Source organism: Danio aesculapii, chromosome 14 (genome assembly GCF_903798145.1).
Source record: "Danio aesculapii chromosome 14, fDanAes4.1, whole genome shotgun sequence".
Taxonomy (NCBI): Eukaryota; Metazoa; Chordata; class Actinopteri; order Cypriniformes; family Danionidae; genus Danio; species Danio aesculapii.
In genome coordinates, this window is record NC_079448.1 from 13,344,504 (window position 1) to 13,362,852 (window position 18,349).

At 32.6% G+C, this 18,349-nt stretch overlaps 1 protein-coding gene across 1 annotated transcript in view; it reads left to right on the top strand.

Annotated features, from left to right (window-relative positions):
- The window catches only part of mgat4b (alpha-1,3-mannosyl-glycoprotein 4-beta-N-acetylglucosaminyltransferase B), a 158,561-nt gene that overhangs the window by 59,952 nt on the left and 80,260 nt on the right, over nucleotides 1–18,349 (top strand). Inside the window, exons 5-6 of the mRNA XM_056472938.1 lie at nucleotides 5,091–5,166; nucleotides 9,149–9,263. Of these exons, the coding sequence (XP_056328913.1) occupies nucleotides 5,091–5,166; nucleotides 9,149–9,263 (191 nt within the window). The remainder of the gene's footprint in view (nucleotides 1–5,090; nucleotides 5,167–9,148; nucleotides 9,264–18,349) is intronic.

The following is an 18,349-nucleotide window of genomic DNA, read 5'->3' on the forward strand; positions in this document are numbered from 1 at the left end:
GGGATGGTGTCTAACAGCTGGACATCACAGGTTGTTATAGATAGGGTGCATATAACCGCGTATAGAACAAGAAGGGAATTTGGTATTGCTTTACTTGAAGGGGTGCTCATAAGCAGGCATTACACCTTTATAATTATGAAACCATACACACACAATACACACTTCACATGAATATGAAGGAGAGTTTATGCATGCTTATGACAACTGTGATTAGCTCAGTTTTCATTTTAAAAGCAAATCATATCAATGTCACCCATTGTTTGTGATGTATTTCTGACAACTTGACAAACATATCATAACCTCTCATTATCTTCACAGTTAGACATAAAAAGTGAACAAAACATGCCATCCATCCATCAATCCATCCATCCACCCATTCCTCTATATCTATTAGTTTTGCTTTGTCCATCCATCCATCCATCCATCCATCTGTATCTATTAGTTTGTCTTTGTCCATCCATCCATCCATCCATCCATCTGTATCTATTAGTTTGTCTTTGTCCATCCATCCATCCATCCATTCATTCCTCTGTATCTATTAGTTTGTCTTTGTCTATCCATCTATCCATCCATTCCTCTATATCTATTAGTTTGTCTTTATCCATCCATCCATCCATTCATCCATCCATCCATCCATTTCTCTACATCTATTGCTTTGTCTGTGTCCATCCATCCATCCATCCAATCCATCCATCCATATCTATTATTTTTTATTTGTTGCATTCCATCCATCCATCCCTTTATATCTATTATTTTTTCTTTGTCCATCCATCATCCATCCATCCATTCCTCTGTATCTAATAGTTTGTCTTTGTCCATCCATCTATCCATCCATTCCTCTAAATCAATTAGTTTGTCTTTGTCCATCCATTCATCCATCCATCCATCCATCCATATCTATTATTTTTTCTTTGTTCCGTTCAGTTCCGTCCATCCATCCATCCATTCCTCTATATCTATTAGTTTTTTCTTTGTCCATCCATTCATCCATCCATCCCTTCAGTTTTATTCATCCATCCATTTGTCAGTTTTATCCATCCATCCATCAATCCATCCATTTCTATATTATTGTTCCTTTGTCCATCCATCCACCCGTCCTTATTTTTTTGTCCATCCATCCATCTCTATTATTTTTCCTTTGTCCGTCCATCCATCCATCCATCCATCCATCCATCCCTTTTATTTGTTCTGTCCATCCATCCATCCCTATTATTTGTCCTTTGTCCATCCATCCTCATTATTTGTTTTTGTCCATCCATCCATCCATCCTTAATATTTGTTCTTTGTCCATCCATCCCTATTATTTGTTCTTAGTCCATCCATCCATCCTCATTATTTGTTTTTTGTCCATCCATTCATCCCTATTATTTGTTCTTTGTCCATGCATCCATCCTTATTATTTGTTTTTTTGTCCATCCATCCATCCTTATTATTTGTTTTTTTTGTCCATCCATCCATCCTTATTATTTGATCTTTGTCCATCCATCCATCCTTATTATTTGTTTTTTGTCCATCCATCCATCCTTATTATTTGATCTTTGTCCATCCATCCATCCTCATTATTTGTTCTTTGTCCATCCATCCATCCCTATTATTTGTTCTTTGTCCATCCATCCATCCTCATTATTTGTTTTTTGTCCATCCATCCATCCCTATTATTTGTTCTTTGTCCATCCATCCATCCTCATTATTTGTTTTTTGTCCATCCATCCATCCATCCTTATTATTTGTTTTTTGTCCATCCATCCATCCTTATTATTTGATCTTTGTCCATCCATCCATCCTTATTATTTGTTTTTTGTCCATCCATCCATCCTTATTATTTGATCTTTGTCCATCCATCCATCCTTATTATTTGTTTTTTGTCCATCCATCCATCCTTATTATTTGATCTTTGTCCATCCATCCATCCTTATTATTTGATCTTTGTCCATCCATCCATCCTTATTATTTGGTTTTGTCCATCCATCCATCCTTATTATTTGTTTTTTGTCCATCCATCCATCCTTATTATTTGATCTTTGTCCATCCATCCATCCTTATTATTTGTTTTTTGTCCATCCATCCATCCTTATTATTTGATCTTTGTCCATCCATCCATCCTTATTATTTGTTTTTTGTTCATCCATCTATCACTATTTTTTTTACAATTAAATTCAAGCAAAATATATATAAAAAAATTACAACCTACAAAATTTCAACTCATTCATTCATTTTCTTTTTGGCTCAGTCCCTTTATTAATCCAGGGTCGCCACAGCGGAATGAACCGCCAACTTATCCAGCACATGATTTATGCAGCGGATGCCCTTCCAGCCGCAACCCATCTCTTTAACATAAAAATTAGTTTTTGGACCATGAGTTATTTTGTTACATACGCTTCAGATTTGCCTTCAGTACTGACTAATCTAATGAATATGCACAAATATAATATTGCAAAGCTTCCTATTAAAAATATGAATTTAAAAGCTAGATTAGTGAGGGGTGTACTTATATATGCTGAGCACCGTACATATATTCGATTATGCACTTAATCATCGTCAGATCATTTGTATATATCTGTTTGTATAAAGAGATGCATGGAGATGCATGTTGCTACTACACATACTGCACTGCACAATAATACATAATAATAATACCCATAATGCAGATTCACCATGTGAAATAAATTAAAAAGTCCCTATTATTATTTTTTGATATTATTTTCCATGCAGTGAGTAAAACAGCTCTGAAAGAAGGAAAACATCAAGCTGAGCTTTAAATCTGAAAGTGCACCATATAGACCCTTTTCACATTTCCGGGTTTCTCAGTAGCAGAAGTCGTCATAGCTGGGTAAACTTAGAACGCAGTGAATGGGAGAGTACAACAAATAATTTTTTACAACTCTGTTTGCTGAAATAAAGATAAACTCGACAATGGTGTTATCAAGACTTTCAGGAAAAGGAAATAAATTCTCTGAGGCTGATGACAGCAGCCAGAGGAGAGAATGTCAAATTTAATCTTAACTCCATATACGCTGCATTAGAAACAGCTTGCATAAGCAATTTTTTTTTTTTAAATTAGACACAAAGATGATATAATACATTCATAAATGCATAGAATATGCTCATATGTTTTTTAAAAATCTATTTATTAAAAATTTTCAAGGATTTTAGATTATGATTAAATGCGTCATAACAGTCTTGTGAAAAAGCTCCATTGTTTCTCAATGGACAATAACCATGCATTCAGATCTTTAGCCGTTTCGCTTTGACATTTGAATGAGACATTGCCCCACCACAGACCCCAAAAAAATTAATTCATAAGCACCGTAACCTGCCTAGACATGCAGATGTCCAAAAATTCATTGTATCGTGATAATGAACAAGCACAACTTTGATATTGTGGGTACTTTAAAAAACTGTGAATAATTACATTCATTATTAAAAATTTTAGAATGTTTTTTAAGAATATTCACATTGTATTCGCAGTGCTGTTCATAACAGCTCTAAATGCTTGAATTTTAGTTTCAAATATGAACGTTGTAACGTGATATTTTGGCCTACTATCTGCTGACATGTTGATTGAAACTATTATTATATTATATTACATTACATGATATGATATTAAATTATATTATATTACATTACATTACATTACATTACATTACATTACATTACATTAAACTAAACTAAACTAAACTAAACTAAACTAAATTGTATTATTATATTATATTATAATATATTATATTATGTTATGTTATATTATATTATATTAAATTAAATTAAAGTTAAGTTAAGTTAAGTTAAGTTAAGTTAAGTTAAGTTAAGTTAAGTTAAGTTAAGTTAAGTTAAGTTAAGTTAAGTTAAGTTAAGTTAAGTTAAGTTAAGTTAAGTTAAGTTATGTTATGTTATGTTATGTTAAACTAAACTAAATTGTATTATTATGTTATATTATATTATATTATATTATATTATATTATATTATATTATATTATATTAAATTAAATTATATTAAATTATGTTATATTAAGTTATGTTATGTTATGTTATGTTATGTTATGTTATGTTATGTTATGTTATGTTAAATTATATTATATTATATTATATTATATTAAACTAAACTAAATTGTATTATTATATTATGTTATGTTATATTATATTATATTATATTATGTTATGTTATGTTATATTATATTATATTATGTTATATTATATTATATTATATTATATTATGTTATGTTATGTTATGTTATGTTATGTTATGTTATGTTATGTTATGTTATATTATATTATATTATGTTATATTATATTATATTATGTTATATTATATTATATTATATTATAGTCCTATTGTTCATTAACACTTTACATTAAGGCTTCTTAGGTTAACATCAATTCATTTTTAACTAAACTTACAATAAAAGGAAAGCTTTTATCATCTTGGGATATTAATATCCTTTTTAATCCCTAATAATGCATTAATATCAATGGTTATAATTGTTTTAATTAATAACTTAATTCTGTTGTATCAAGTTGCAGAAGGGGGTGGCATTGTGGCTCAGTGGTTAGCACTGTCGCCTCACAGCAAGAAGATTGCTGCCAATCGGCATTTCTGTGTGGAGTTTGCAAGCTCCAGTTTTCCCCACAGTCCAAAGACATGCGATATGAACTAAATTGGCCATAGTATGTGAATGAGAGTGTATGGATGTATCCGCTACGTAAAAGATATGCCAGAGTAATTTGCAGTTCATTCCACTGTGGTGACCCCTGATAAATCTAACTAAGCCAAATGAAAATGAATGGATGAAAGTTGCAGAAAGGGGCAGACATAATAATCTTTTCTTCGCACAAAACTACTAAAGGAGATATCAGAAGACTGAGTCATATGGACTACTTTTGTGAGGCTTTAGATGTTGTTGTTTGCTCTTCACAATTCAAAAGAACAACCGAATGCTGGGTAAACAGCAGCTGCCACAAATAATCCATCACTCAATGTCCTCTTGTTTGTAAACAGCTGGTCTCTGTTGCGATTTATTAACTTTAATCTGTTTGATCGTGTATGTGTGGCTGTTTATTGCGCTGTATCAAGTAAATGCCAATTGTTTTTGCAGATGGCGAACAAAGCAGAACCTGGATTACTGCTTCCTGATGATGTATGCCCAGACTAAAGGGAACTATTATGTACAGGTAGGATCAAGTTTAAGACTGAATATTATTTTTTTTAACTGAATTGATTCTCATATGTGAGCCGGGATCACAAAACCAGTCGGAAGTAATAATTATTATTTATATTATAAATAATTATAGTGCATATTTATGCATAAATGAATGCATACTTTTTTTTAGGATTGGACAATATTTGCCAGGTATACACTAAATATTACTTTTGCTGCTGGAATACCATAATATGTTTGCAGATATTTAAGAATAATGCTAACTGAACATTCTTTATCTGAAAAAACTATGCTAACGTCAGTTATTCTTCTTTAATAATGTACGTTACGTGCTGGAACGGCTGTCTTTGTTTTGGTCTCTTTAACCCGCTCACTGCCACTTTAGCCAATTATATTTCAGCACCCCCGGTAGCCTAATTGGAAAACTGCATATTTCATAGAGTGGAGGAACTCTGACTTCAATTTGTATGCAAAAACCCAGAAGCGAGTTAGCATTTTAGCAGTTCCGGTTCCCTCGTCCCAAAGTCAATAGGTTTTTTGAATGGAATTTTGGTTAAATCGCTTAAATAAGGTTCGTTTCAACCACTGACACAAGATACTTTCACGTTTTATTCTACAACATAAAACACGTCAGTTACATTACATCACACTCTTGATATTTTAAATTGGTAACGCTTCTTTAAATGATGGTTGCTATCAAGTTGCTAAATGGATCTACAGGTGTTGTCGTCATCAAGATGAACTGGGCTGGAACGCAGCTTCCTTGCTTAGGTGTTTGGATTTGTTTTCATAAATAGTATTTTATAGTTTGTAGTTTGTGCATATGTTTTTATGTGCATTTTCAAAACGTACGTGCTTCATGGAGTTTCCATCAACCGTTTTTTATGCGCATATGCAAGATATGCATGAAAATAGATGGATGGAAACATAGCTACTAGCAGGGTGGTGCTGATGTCACAGGCTAGCGCTCGAAGGCACTGTAGTCCATTTATAGCCTAATGTTAGCTTTCCAATTCTTGGGTTTGCATTTAAGATCCAAAAGTGCTAAAATATGTATTTCCATGTGAGGAATTTCCAGTTGGACAAAACGTGTAAGTGTAACGAACTGTGTTTGAACACAGAGCTTAATATTAGCAATTTTCGAAAAGCCTATGGGAAAATCCTATAGAAATTCCTACACTCAATTCATTCAGTCAGGAAGGCTCTCAAAGCATGCGTCTGTGATCGAAATGCGACCTCCAGTGGACAGTAGCAGACTCAGAAGTGAGATGCAGATTCAGAGTTCCACATGAGGTGGTTATACTGAACCCCCATACTGAATGTAACCCCAAATCATGATTTTTCATTCACCAAACTTGACTGATTTCTGTGAGAATCTTGGGTCCATGCGGGTTCCAATAGGTCTTATGCAGTATTTGTGATTATTAGGATGCCGTTCAACAGACTTTTTCCTTAAAATATCAATTTCAGGTATTGGTTAGGACAAAAACTAAATATTTATTATGAAATTTTTCCTTCTATCGCATGCCGTTGCTTTTATTTAGAACATGCTTTAAATCAGCCTTAAATTATCTCGATAGTCAGGCACACTCCAGTTATTACTCAACCTGGCAACCTGCGCGTGTGTTTTGATCTGTGAATGCAATACATAGTTCAACCACTGGGTGTCAAACTTAAATACTGCACCTTTAATATTGTTTTTAACAATATTACAACAATAGGATTTTTGGCATAATCATTTTGAGCTATACAATGAGTAGCTATTGCCAAAAGTGTGTCTGTGGAACTACAGTAGAAACTTGTATTGCTGTCCAGGGAGACATGTTAGGAGAGAACATGAGAGAATTCATGAGCAAAGATGGTTCCAGGATAGTTTTTACTTGTATCGAAGCAATAAATAAGTGATAATATTCTGTCAGACAGTCCAAATAAATTCTGACGGGTTACCTTGTGTTTCAATGTTGTAAGAACTCTGGGAAATGGCTTTTGGGGGAAATGGAAAGCTCCATTAAATATAAACTGTTCTTTGAGTAAAGCCAAAGTTTTTTTTTTTGGCATTTAGATAAAACCAACACATGAGAAAGGCCTAGCATTTTTCTCCCCAATGAATTGTTCACTATAGAGTCTGTTCTCTGACACTGATGTGCATGACGGATGCTTTTCTTAGAGAAGAGTTCAAATCCACTTTAAGTTTGCTTGGGATTCCCGTCACATGCATTAGACTCAGCCAACACGGCCATTTAAAGAAGTGAAAATGCATTTCACTAGCACTCCAAAAAGTGACAGCCATAAAATGTCATAAAAGTACAGACGAGTATACGGCAGCATTTCAACTCGAAGCGTTTAATTTCCGCAAAAGCTAAAGGAAAATAATGGCTTTCAGACCTGTTTTCATGTTTGTCGGGTTTAAAAGCTCCATCGAGCTCTGTGTTAAAGGGTCATGAAACCCAATAGAGAATTTAAGCCAGACAGAAACTTCTTTAAAGCAAAAACAAACATTCACTTTTGATTCATGAACACGTCTCTGCCATAATGCACACAGATTAAAGCATCACTCAGGAAAGTAATTCATTCTTTCATGAATAATAAAGAACAGCATCTTCTTATAGGACAAGGACAGCCTCATGAGTACAGTTGGAATCTGTCACATCTTAGATACAGTGTAGATTAGGGCTGCATGATATTGAAAAATTTTGACATTGTATTATTTTTTTTTACTGCAATTAAAAAAATACATATTCACAACATGACTCAAATAGCTCTGTTTGGAAAGTCATTACTTTAGATTGATATGGATGATTTGTGGGTGACGCGGTGGCGCAGTAGCTAGTGCTGTCGCCTCACAGCAAGAAGGTCGCTGGTTTGAGCCACGGCTGGGTCGGTTGGCGTTTCTGTGTGGAGTTTGCATGTTCTCCCCACGTTCGCATGGGTTTCCTCCGGGTGTCAGTTGTGACATTGCAAATTGAAAAATGTTTCAATAGCGAGAAAACAGTTAAACAGACCATCTGCAGCACTAGGATAAAGAATGGGCCACTTCCATTCAGCCTCTTTACTTGCTTTTTACTTTACTCCTTTACTTTCGTGGATAAGGAAACGGAGTTGTACGCACTCCGCTGAAGACATCTATTAGCCTACATGTTTAATTTCGTTTGTAAAGCGCAAAGATTTGTGTCAAAACTATTTCTAAATGCAGTTCTAATGTCGAATAAAACTGACCAATGATAACGAAGTGTGGTCAAAAAACTGAGATATATTCAAACACGTCCTATTCTTATATGTTTTAGACCAGCTTTTACTTGGTCAATGGCGCAGTCTATTTCAGTTCCTCAACATAGCAACACACCAACAATGCACCTTAACACACCTCCTTTTTAGACCAGCACACCCATGAGTCCCAAGTGGCGCAAATGAATTTGCTATTTAAACAACGTGGCACACAACATGAAATTTACATGTCTTGCACTTTATTGCGCCAGGTGTGTGATAGGGCCCCTTGTTTTAGTTTGGAAATGCTGCTGTTTCTTTATTTATAGACAGACTGAAATGCAAACTTTTGAAAATAGAGGCGTGGTTATCCACAACCACTCTCTGTCTGGTTTTTATTGGCCCAAGCCCCCAAAACCCCTATCTCTACATGTGTCTGGCAAGTATGGATGCCAGATCACTTTTTATGTGTTTTATTGTAGGCTGTACAGTGTGGATGGAGAAATGCAGTAAAAACGTCAGTCTGGACAAGGAGAATATTCATTTTAAAATATGATAACTATTTAAGAAAACGTAGTAGTGTAGATGGTACCTACTGCAATTTTAGCTGTGATAAACAAAAATATATTAACTTCTGTATATATATTAACCCTTTAATCATTTAGTCTTTTTATATACTTAGAAAAAAAGGTTTGACATCACTTGAATCTAAAAAAAAAAACAAAACAAAAAACTGTGGTCCACATTGTAGTGCTTTACACGTTTTCCTTCTGTCTCTTTCTTTCTCACAGCTAGAGGATGACATTGTTGCTCGGCCAAATTACTTCACCACGATGAAAAATTTTGCCCTGCAGCAGCCGTCAGAGGAGTGGATGATTCTAGAGTTTTCTCAGCTGGGCTTCATCGGTGAGTCTTACTCAAACTCACACTGTGTGTATTTGTGTGTTTGTGTTTTTCAGTCACCCCCTTAAACTCACACTGTATGTCTTTCAAACTGAAGGATTCTTCTCACTGTCACGAGAAGACAACTGTCATAAGACGGCAAACCTTTTAAAGCATATATAAAGGAGGTCATGTCTCCAGGCGTAGATGAACTGTAGAGGTCATTAATGAAAGATGTCCTTATTTTTCAGCGTTTCACAGCTTTGTATAGGATGAGAAAGTGATTTTCTTTGATATCTGAACAGTTTCCAGAAGTAACACAAGAGCCAGAGCCAAGCAAAAAACTTATGATCACATTTTCACTTCATATACAGTATATCAGTTGTGATTTCTTCATTTTTTTTTCAGAAATAGGGCAAACATAAATTGATCAAGACTTTAAGGATAAGATTTACCCTCTTTTGGCTCTCAATAGCTATTACCAGTAATTATTATATGTCTTGTCATGGTATGATTGTTTCTTTTTGCCAATAATACCATTTCTAGTGATTTTTGAATTAACACAGTAAGATATACTGTTAATAAAAATGGCCATGATTTAAAAATACTGTCAAATTTTACAGTATAATTCTGCTACCTGTTCATTATTATAGTATATTCAATGAATAACTACAAATGGCTTTCACTGCATGACACTTGGCTATTTTTTAGGCTAAATTTTTATTTATTTATTTATTTATTTATTTATTTATTTTGTCATTGTTGGTGACTATGATATGGTTTGTTACATTTGGAGTTTTTTGTTACATTTAAAGTTGATAAATAATGTTTATTGCATTATTTTTGTGTCATGTGTGGTATGAGGATGCAACGGTTACCCGATTTTACTATTAACCGCGCTTTAATTTGTCTACCTAATCGTAAAGGCTTCTCAACACCGCATTTCTGCATGGAACAAAACTGCTACAACAAAGTAATACCTACGCATACTGGATTAACTATGGATGAGGCTATTAACTAAAGGCCGTTCATATATTGCGTATTTTACACGTGCAAGTTTGTTCATTTTCAATGGAGACGCGTGGCTTGCGAGCACATATTGGGAGCGGCGCGCGAGTGGACCACAAGTCGCATGACGAAAAGTCATAAAGCTTCATAGTTTTTATGGAATATACATATTTCTATGTGTTTGTTTGTTAAATTTTATTAATCCCAAAGGGAAATTCATGTCACAGCAGAGCTCTCCATACTAAAAATAGTTATAAGTTACATATATATAAAAACAATAATAAAATTACATTCATACTGCACACCTTAGTTTTAAACAACAAGTAAACGCTTGTCCATATCTAATAACTGTTTCAATTCAGCATAAGTCATCTAGTATGATTTTGGTTATACAATCTGATCAGTGTTGGTAAAAATGACTTCCTGTATCTTTCTCTGTACAGTGGACCAAAAATGAAAATACTAAACATTTTTGTAATATACTTGATCAAAAGTGCCTTTCAAACAAAGGTTCAGCAGCCTTTGACTACATATGTTCTCTTTAAAAGGGAAATACTTACATTTATATGATTAAAAACTTACAATAGATGTACATTAGACAAATACAATTTTTTTATTCTTATTTTTATTTATTTGTTGTTCTGTCGTTTATTTTCAGTGTAAAATTATTACTATTGTTTAAATGTTTAAAAGTCCAAAAAGAAATGGCCTATTGTTTGTTTTTTATTATTATTTTGTGCTGTATTAATTGGTTACTGAGCAGCGGTTACTAGTGATTTTCTAGTGGCTAGTAGCGTTTTGAAATTAATTAATGCATAATAATTATGATAACCGTGAAACCGTGATTATTCCTTAGACTATAATCGTACAACCAAAATCTATAGTCGTTGCATCCCTAGTGTGGTACTATGCTTGTGTTTTAGTAGTTGAGGGAATGACGTTGAGAGCCATCTAAATGTTGGTATCTCTGTTTGTGGATACACAGTTTAGCTCATAAAACGACTGTCTGATCGCCACCTGCTTTTGGTTGTGTTGTTGTCTGTGTAACAAAGGTACTATTATAGATGGTACTCTATCAATATAGGTGTTAGAACTAAAGAAAATTGGTGTAACAACGCTGTATAAGTTAATGAAATACTGTAGATTACTGTCAGAGTTGGGTGTAACGTGTTCCACAGTAACACATTACTGTATTCTAATTACATTTTTGGGGAACACAGTAATGTAATAATTACATTTTAAATTTGTGTAATTTGATTACAGTTATTAAAGTCAGTGTAATTGTGTTACCTATGCTACAAATATAGTTTTTGGAAGAAATAAATGCTTCTTTTAAATACTGCAACTGCAACGTCAGTTAATAAGCATGCGCTTTTAAATTGCTGGAAAATGTGAGCTGAAATGGTTACTGATGAGAGGGGCTGCTTCTCCTAGTGGAAATACAGATATTACTTTGATTTAATTGAGTGTTAAAACAAAAAATTGCTGTGAAATGCTGTCTGAAATCGAACCTTAGACTGCTATTAACTCTACCAGCAACTTGTTCAAGCACTTGAATAGAAAGCATTCTACAACACTACTCGTTACCAAGGAGGACACCGGCAGCCAAAAAAACGGCGGTCCAACTCAGCCTAAACAGGCTAAATTGATTTTTTTTGTGCAGCATCGGGAGTGAAGGTATCTTCTGTTTACATATCGCGTCTTTTGGGCACGCGCATATTGCATTTATACAAGAACACATTTAGGTAGACTAATTACCTCAGACAAACACAGAACACCCAAACACTGCAGTGCTTTTTCATGCTATGGATGTCAGTTGTTAAAGGTATCTAGTAATTTAAAGTATCTAGTAATTTAAAGTATCTAGTAAGTTAATTTAAAGTTTTTGGAGAACTTTTTGGGATCTCTTTAAGTCTTTTAAAAGTGTCAAGCTGCTGTGATCAACGCATTGTAATGTTTTCCAGTGAACATTAAATTACTAAAAGAGCTGCAGTTTATTTTGTATTTTTATAGGTATGTTTTATATGTTTTAAAAGTAACTTCAAAGTAAAGTTATTAGTAATCTGATTACTTTTTGCATTAAGTAATTAATAATGCTATCAGATTACAATTTTCTAGTAGTAGTCAGTTATTTGTAATCTATGCTTATATAAAGTAACTTACCCAACACTAAATGTAAACATTTCTTTTTACAGTTGCTGGCAATCACTCCCGCTTTTTTATAGTAACTCTTAAGCAATCCTCATTAGGAAAATTAAAACTGAGGTACTATTTACAAAAAGCATTCATAAATAAAAATATTTAAACAAATAAAAGTGGTTACATGAATTAATTATGACTTAGCAAAACAGCATTCAAAATGGTATTGATAGTTTTGTCATATATCTCGAGTAATTTAGCTGGTGCTGGCAACATTTACAAACGACATGTGCTTTGTTTGGCAGCCCATCGTTTTTCCCCCTTGAATCCAAAATATTTCCAAACCCATGATTTACGGCAGACAACAAAAAAAAAAGGGCCAGATTTAGTAAACACTTATGTCAGCACAAATCCTTTTTGGCATAAAAAAAACTATTGGGATTTACTAAAAATATTTACATGCAGTAAAAAACATCAGACCTGAAAATCATCTGACCTAGAGCATTATGATTGTTCATGCATTTGTAGGAGTTTCGATTTTCCCCCTAATTCTTTCCTAATTCCTCAGTGTAAATAGCGTCTAAATATTTTAAGCTTGTCCACCTTCCATCATTTACAGAGCTAGTCGAAATGTGATAATCTTCAGAAAGTACACCTAAACTTTACGCATATGTTAATGAAAAATGTACTGACTAACCACTTGTGACCAGATCCATGAAAACATGTTGATATCCCATGGATAAAAGGCCTTTCAGACCCAGAAGAGCTTGTGAATGAATCGTTCAATGTATTTTACTATTAGGGTTTCCAGAAGTCAGTAGACTGGGATTATTTAATGCCCCAAAAGAATCTCTTACATATAACATGGCTTATCCAAACATATTGATTTACCAAACATCATTATTTAATTATTTTTTTCTATTTGCACTCCAGAAGATTGCACCAGGCATTATGGAAATGAGCTGCTGTGTCTGTGTTTTTAATTTGAGCATTGTCAGTAGATCACCCACTGAACTTTCCCATCAGCGCTTTTATAAGATTGCAGTCTCATGCTAATTGACCCTGTTTACTAATTCCAGCTGCAAGTCTTAGAGTATCAGATCAAGACTCCCAAATCACATAATAATCACTTTCAAAATCTCCTGCTAAGTTGTTATTTTTAGGTTCTGTGTGTTATGAATGTGTGTAGTTAGCAGTGTTGGGGGAAGTTACTTTTGAAAGTAGTGCATTGCAATATTGAGTTACTTCCCCAAAAAAGTAACTAATTGCTTTACTTAGTTACTTTTTATGAAAATAAATGTGTTGTATTACTTCTGAGTAACTTTTGTGTGAATTTTCCTTACCTGGTGGAGGTTTCAACTCTTTCAGAACTTGCAGATGTTTTTTTTTTTTTTTTTGCCCATTTTTATTCGAGAAGCTCTGCATTTAACAGCCACCTTTATAACCTGCACCTTCATTTTCCTTTAAAAATGTAGGATAAAATTATATTTTGAGAACTATACATGCTATATATATATACAGATTAATGAAAGCATGTAAAGTAATGTGTTTGCTACTTTTTGTATGTTTTGTGTTAAGTAAATTCACTGTCCATTGAGATAAAGATTGCCTAATAGTACTGACATGAAATCATTTATATTAAGACAAAAACAGATTTTAAATCTTTAAAATATTTAAATACAAAATGAACAGTAAGACATTAAAAATCATCCTCAAATCAAAATAAATCTTTGAGCTTAATACATTGAATAATTCACTTTACGTGGCTTTAACAAATGAGTAAATCATTTCCCAAAAGAAAAAAAAATCGTATTACAAAACGTAGTTACTTCTACAGTAGACAGTGGCTGCATCTTCTCAACTATAAAAGCAATAAAAAAAATTTTAGTGTAGTCGAATTAACTATTTTATTTGGAGAATGTGAACTGATGTCAATCATTTGTTGTTTAGCTGGAGGTTGGGTGCGGGAGTGCTTTACATCCAGTTTTGTTTTGTTTTTTCAATTGTTTTGTTTCTTGCAGTTGTCAAGAGGTTTTACTTTCACATAATCTACTCTTAACAAAAATCCACTTCTTTTCTTCGATGAGTTCAAAATAACAAGTATCCATTGCAAAAATGTAAGTCTCCGGCCAGTCGTTGTTTCTGTTTCTGACTGTCTGTTGTTATGATGGGCGATTCGCGAATGAATCGTTTGTATTTTAACCAGATCTTCTAAGTGAACCGCTCAAACCAGTTCATTAAACTGAATTGAGTTGTCGTGAAATGATTTGTGTCTTCAGTAAATACCTTATTACTTAATTTTTAACATACCGGATACCTCATCTGACTCGAAATAAATCAATATCCTGAGTTATTCAGTTAATAGAACAGTAGGCTGACTCATTTGCTGTGAAAAAGAAGATCTGATGATGAAGAGTGCGAGCCGACTGTCTGTTCCCTTGCAGCACGCTCTCTCATTGAGTGTGCGATTCAACCTAAGGTAGTTTTTATTCCGCTATATATTTTGTAAAAGCCAATAAAACCAGTTAAAAAGTAACTCGTGTTACATTTTTAAAAAACTTGTTACTTTAGAAAAGTAATATTATTACGTAACGTGCGTTACTTTTATTATATGCGTTACTTGTGTTACTTATATTATTAATAGCGCATTACCCCCAACACTGCTAGTTAGTATGAAGAAATCGCCAGAAAATAATCCTAATTTACTTAAGCTCTAACCTTTGTATTTTTTGATGTACAAAAAGTACATTTAAGTGTAAATTATTTTTGTATCAATGTATTGAAGTCCAACTGAATGTAGGGATGAGAACCCAAGTGTGTGTTTATGAACAAAAATGAGCAAAACAAACAAAACTAGACTTGGCATGAACCTACATTAAAACTAAATGTAAACGTGACCCTAATAAAGCTAAATTTTAATTTAAAAGCTTGGCATGACAAAGCAAAACAAATAAATTTGCCGACAGTGGAGTGACATGAACAAAGATAGACAAGGAACAAAGTAAACATGAGGGTGTATATACTGTATATAGACCATTTCAATGTGGTGATGTCATTGGCCCATAAACATTTTTTGCTTGTTATTAATCTTTTTCATAACTGTAACGAGAGGCAATTCAATCATAACTTAATGTTAAAACAACTATCATAACATTATTTATCAATATAAAGCTATAGAAGATAAAAATGTAAAACAGGAAATATGATAGGACCATTGTTTTTGCATCGCTCAAAATGGTCTATATATATATATATATATATATATATATATATATATATATATATATATATATATATATATATATATATATATATATATATATATATATATATATATATATACACATACACATACACACACACACAGTTGAAATCACAATTATTAAACCCCCTTTGAATTAATTTTCTTTTTTTGAATAAATATTTCCCAAATGATGTTTAACAGAGCAAGGAAATTTTCACAGTTTACAGATAATATTTTTTCTTCTGGAAATATTCTGTCTTATTTGTTTTATTTCGGCTAGAATAAAAGCAGTTTTTAATAAAAAAATAAATATTATAATTATTAGCCCCTTTAAGCAATTTTTTTTCGATAGTCTACTGAACAAACCACCTGTTAAACAATAACTTGCCTAATTACCCTAACTTGCCTAGTTAACCCAAATAACCTAGTTAAGCTTTTAAATGTCACTTTAACTGTATAGAAGTGTCTTGAAAAATATCTAGTAAAATATTATTTACTGTCATCATGGCAAAGATAAAATAAATAAGTTATTAGAAATGAGTTAATAAAATATTATGTTTAGAAATGTGTTGAAATAAATCTTCTCTCCGTTAAACAGAAGTTAGGGAAAACAATAAACAGGGGGCTAATAATTCAGGGGGTTTAATAGTTCGGACTTCAACTGTACATATATATATATCAAACACTAGGGATCACACAACATGACACAACAAAGAGAAACAAGACACATGACAAATGCAACCAATGGAGAACAAAACACATGACCAAATCAACCAATGAAAACATTGCACACACAATGCAATGCAAACTTCAAAAAACAGGCAAAGCTAAATTTAGCCAAAAAGCTATTGTAACAAGCATTTGGTTGAATGTATAAATATACTGTTTGTAATATGGACATTCCTCTAACAAAATAAAAAACATGACAGCAGTGGGAAAACCGTAGCATTAAATCTTAGTGAGCTGTGTTTGCACAAGTTCTGCAACTCAGTTCTCCTGCCAAGCTGAATTATATTTGTTTATATAGCACTCATACAGTATATTGCATAAATGAAAAAACATTGTCGGTTTGATTTTAATTAAACAAAACATCTGTCCAGCATTTATGTTTATACTTGTAGAAAGACTTGGCTAATAGACTTGGCTAATAGAATTAACCCCAAAAAATAGATTTTACTTATAGATATCTAATACACACTGTAAAAAACTATGTTGTCCAAACACAAATCGATTCAGTTGGCTTAATAGTTTTTACAAATTTTATCGATGAAACAATTAATTTATTGCCAAAATGCTGATTCAGCTCGTTTTAAATAAGTACTTTGAACAAACAACAAAAATAATTGTTTTGAGAGCATGATCACTACAGTTCTAATGTTTACCAGCCGCAATTAACTTTTCTGAACTGTTTTTTTTTTATTTGTTTGTTTTTGTCTGCAAATTTTATCAGTTAACAATTATGAGAAGTCATGCTGCATGCTCTAAGGCATCAAGTAGAAGAGTAGAAGCACCAGTTCTGCAGTTATTTTGATGTAGAGTCTGTTTTCTTGTGCTTCTCACAGTAAACTACCATGACGGTGCATTTATTCATAGTCAACTAGAAGTAATTAGTAGTAACCCATAGTTATTTCCATGGGTTGACACGGAGGTAATAATTTGACTATACAAACATAAGAGTCTGCTATCTTTCACACAGTTGTTACGTGACTCTTTAGTACTGTAGGTACTTCATAAAACAAAGAAACAAAAACACAAAACTGATAAATACTTCTAATGATTAATGATCATTTACAGTGCTCAGCATATATAGGTACACCCCTCACAAATCTATGTTTTAACTTCATATATTTAATAGGAAGTGCTACAATATTATATTTGTGCATATACTGTAAATAAAGACTAGTACACCCAAATTTATGTTAAAGAAAAATATTAATTATAAATTTAAAAAAGAGGAAAAATCAAGAGAAGCAAAAAAACTAGAAAAATTTTGTTAATTTTCTAGGTTTTTTTTTTTTTTTTTTTTTTTTGCTTGAATAATATTTTGCTTGAATTTAATTGTATTATCTTTGAATTTCTAAATATGTTTGGTGACTAAAAATTATTTGAATTAATATATCTGTTTAATAAATCGGTTTTGTTAAAATGCACCAAAATACATTGCTTATATTCACTGAGAAATGGATAAAAATATTCATTTTCAAAATGGGGTGTACTCAATTCTGAGCACTGTAATTGTGCAAACAAATAAAAATAACAAAATATTCCATAAAATAGCCTTATAAATGAGTAAAAACAACATGTGTAATATAAATGTATATATTAAAGGAAACATCACATAAGGCAAAATGTGTTGCTGCTGAGAGAGAGTCATATGCATTCTTATTAGTTAGTATGAAGACTGTTCTGTTTTCTAATTATGTAAATATATATTACTATGGCGGTGAGGACAATACATTAGCATTAATTTGTGTTATTTAAATATTACGTTTAGTTTTTTTGAAATGCATTTTTGGATTTTCATTTTCCACCTTTATTATAGCAGGACTGTATCTAGACACACTGTAAACAATGATTTGTTTTATTTACTTAAAAAATGTGTAAGCCTGCTGCCTGCTGTAGATTAGCTATGTGCATGATTAGATTAAGTAAGCTTAACCGATTCAACTGGTTTAGTCACTTTTTTTTTTTAAGTTTGAAGTCACCTTGTCTCTTTTAA